The 3,514-nt window shown below is 32.9% G+C and overlaps 1 protein-coding gene across 1 annotated transcript; it reads left to right on the top strand.

The window, feature by feature from the left end:
• Positions 1 to 611: 611 nt before the first annotated feature.
• Positions 612 to 3,310, top strand: LOC105788765 (uncharacterized). Its single transcript, XM_012615804.2, has 4 exons — positions 612 to 1,459; positions 1,555 to 1,677; positions 1,765 to 2,056; positions 2,778 to 3,310. The coding sequence occupies exons 1-4, from the start codon at positions 1,172 to 1,174 to the stop codon at positions 2,996 to 2,998; spliced, it is 924 nt and encodes a 307-aa protein (XP_012471258.1). The 5' UTR covers positions 612 to 1,171; the 3' UTR covers positions 2,999 to 3,310.
• Positions 3,311 to 3,514: the final 204 nt, after the last annotated feature.

The raw sequence follows: 3,514 nt of genomic DNA, 5'->3' as shown, positions 1-3,514 counted from the left end.
TTAGCCTCTTTTAGCTTTTAAACTTGCGTCGTTTGTCAAATTACTCCAGGATGGATGATAAAATTAACGTTTGTTAACTTTGGTAACATGACATACACACGAATGCCACATCAACAATTAAATAATTTTTTAAAATCTAAAAAATAAAAAAAAGTTTTTAAGTATTTTTTAAAATAGTTTATTATTGATGTGATATACACGTGGAAATCAGGTCAACAAAGTTAAGAGACGTTAATTTTTCCATCCGTTTAAGATAATTTAATAAATAATACAAGTTGAAGGAGTAAAATAATAAAAAAATTAAATAAAGTGGGAAGAGTGACCAAAATTAGACTTGTTCTCTAGCTATTTTTATAATTGGATTTATATAATTAAAAAATTGAGATGGGTTTAATGGTCTCAAATGTCAAAACATAATAAAAGTGCATTAACATTTAAATTTTGGATCTCCTTTTTTGGAAGAATCTACCAATCCTCACATTTAATAATTTAACCAAAAGAATACAACTCCCTAACAAATGGCAGGTGTGCTTACCATATAACGTAGTTGGACCAAAGTCTACTCTCCCAACCTGCTAGAGTTCTTATATCACCATTTTCAATACGTATTTATACTTTGAATTTTAATCCCTCTTCTTTTAATTCTTCAAATTTAATCCTTTTCACTTTACCTGATTTTAATTTTTAATTCAAACAAGTAAATGGTAGCTTGCCTCGTTCCTTAATTATCTGGTTTGGGTTTTGATACTTGTTCATGAGAATAGAGCATATAGAGAGACTAAGTTTAGGGCTAATTTTTTTTAAAATCAGATATGTGGATAGATTAAATTGATGAAGTGATTGAAAGCATAATTAGACAAAAAAAGAAGGCTATGCAAACTCATCCTTATTCTTTACTCAACTTGTCCTTGTTTCTTTATTAGAGAAAGCCCTGTTTGGCCGATTCTATAATATGATTCCTTATAACATCAGTTAAGAAGTCCCATAGGAATCTCTTCTTTGTCTATTTATTTAATGTTCTTTTTGTGTGTGTGTGTGTTTCAGGCAATAATTGTATCTTGTCCACCCAGCAACTCCAATAGCAACATCATCAAACCCCTTCAACTGAATTTTTTTTTTTTTAATTTTGGGTTCCATTTTTCAAAGCCCAGAGCTCTGTAGATTTTCATTTATGATGGCTGTTGACCCGCACAACTGTGAGTTATTGATTCCTTCTGATAACTTTGATGGTCTTTCAATGGAAAACAGCAATACCAACAACAACAAAAGCAGGGCTTACTTATTTGGCTCATCCGAGTTTGGCTCCGAGTTGAGTTCACCTATTGGGTCGGATCAGTTGAGTTCAAGCTCGACGGAGAGCAGTAATAGTGAAGAAGAAGAAGAAGAAGACTGTTTTATCGGTGAGTTCACTCGCCAGATGGCTCAGTACATGGTTCAAGATGAAGATAAACATGAAAAGGTATTTAACGAAGATTCGATTATTTCTTCTGGGTATTCTTTAAAAAAAAAAATTAAAAAAAGCTTATCTTTTATTTTTAATTTTTCTCATTTCAGTCCTCTGGTTCAACTATGGTTGGGAAATTTGAAAATATGAAAATACACGAAGAAACAGCAAGATATTACCATGGATTTCAATCAAAACAAGCCCTTATTGATGATCAAATAAGAGCTATCCAAGTAAGAATGAATGATTTCTCTTTTTTCGTTCTTCTTTTTGGACTTAAAAGAAAATTGAAGTGATTTTACTTGTTATGAATATTACAGTTTTACAAGCTGAAACAAGAGCAAGCAATGAAGCAAAGGGAACAAAAGCCAAAAACTAAGCATTGTCAAAGCAAAGGAATAGCTATTGGAGGGTTCAAAAATGGCCAAAAACTTGCCCCCACCTCTAATAATCCCTGGTACTTTCTGAACCAACAACAACAAAGCAACCAACAAACCGGTTCTGATATGAGGGCCGTTTTCCTTAATGGATCCGATTCCAGAACTGGTTCTGGTGGAACCGGTGTCTTCTTGCCTCGTGGAACAACTCCTGGCAATTCACTCAAGAAACAAGGTAAATAAAATAAGTTACCTTCTTTGTTCTTAGTTTGGGTTGGAATTTACGTTGAGATACTGGATATCGAAAAAATATAGGGTTTAGGATTTAGACAAAATAGTTTGGTTGGATTAGTTGGGGGTGGTTAAAGTGTTCAGTGGACTATCAGTTATCCCTTAGGATTTGATTTTTTCTCACATATTGTGTTTCCAAAGTCTCCATGGTCACCTATTTTTTGGACATGTTTGAGTACGAGTCAGTGCGAAGAATTAGTTATTAGGTTCACTCTGATAAATATCTTGAAAAATTAAAAATAAAAGATAAACAAATTTGATGTTTATCTCTTACTTAGGTCTTAATCAATTTAATCAAATCTTCCATCACTTAAATTTGTTTTTTTTCTTTTGTTTCTTTCCAAACATAATAGAAGTAGGTTTGAGGTTTAAGGTTTAGTTAAATTTTTTTATCTTATATAATATAAATATTAATAATATATATTAAGAGTGAATCAAGTTGTTGGATTCGATTATGAAAATCGACCTGCATAATTGAATTAACCACCATAATTAACTTCTTATCAGTGAAGTCACTTTGTTCAACTTACTAGTTGCAATCCACTGTTACTGTACCCAATTTTTGTTTGAATATTTTGATAGTAGCTAAACTGTTAAATGTTGGATTTATCAGTCCCTACATTAGATATCCCATTCTCATGTACCTTGGATTTTGTTTTGATTAGGATGCCCCACAGTTCTAATTCCTGCAAGAGTAGTTCAGGCCCTGAAGCTCCACTTTGAGAAAACAGGGGTTCCATCAAGGTTCAATACCAATGCTTTTTATCCACTTAATGCAGCGGCTTCTTCTATGAGTAGGCCGCAAAAAGGTCAGTCGGAGGCGGCCGTGCCGGCTACAAACCACCACCATCAAGAAATGAATCTACCTCAAGAATGGACTTATTAACAACCCTCGGTGGATTGTTTTGGTTTCTAATTCTTCAATGTAAGATAAAGGAAGGGAACAAAAATAAGTTGCCAAGCAGAATAAAAAGGAAGGAAATGTAGGGAATCTAAACAAGAAAAGAATAGGACAAATTAATGGTGCTATTTAGGTTAGGAATGTGTATTTTCCCTTGTTTTGTATAATCAAGTTAGATGGGAAAAATAAAAATGTGTTATGAAAAAGATTGGTACAGTCTTTCTTGTACCTTCCTCCGGCTGGCTTTTTGTAATAAAAATCAGCTATTTCAGCTAATATTAAATTTGCTTTACATGATCTCTCTCTCTCTAAATCTTTTTCATAGGCAAAAGTCATTGATTTTACACATGATGGAAACTAAACAAAATTACTAGTGGAAATCATCATGACAGGCACTACTATCTGATGTTTTTAAGGTTATCAACAAAGGCTGAACGTGTGGGTTACTAATAACGTATACAGATCCCAATATCAATAAAACTCTTCTTGTGTAAGGTGATA

The sequence above is a fragment of the Gossypium raimondii genome, chromosome 2 (assembly GCF_025698545.1).
Source record: "Gossypium raimondii isolate GPD5lz chromosome 2, ASM2569854v1, whole genome shotgun sequence".
Classification (NCBI taxonomy): domain Eukaryota; kingdom Viridiplantae; phylum Streptophyta; class Magnoliopsida; order Malvales; family Malvaceae; genus Gossypium; species Gossypium raimondii.
The sequence above is the reverse complement of the archived record's forward strand: the minus strand, read 5'-3'. Positions and strand labels throughout refer to the sequence as shown.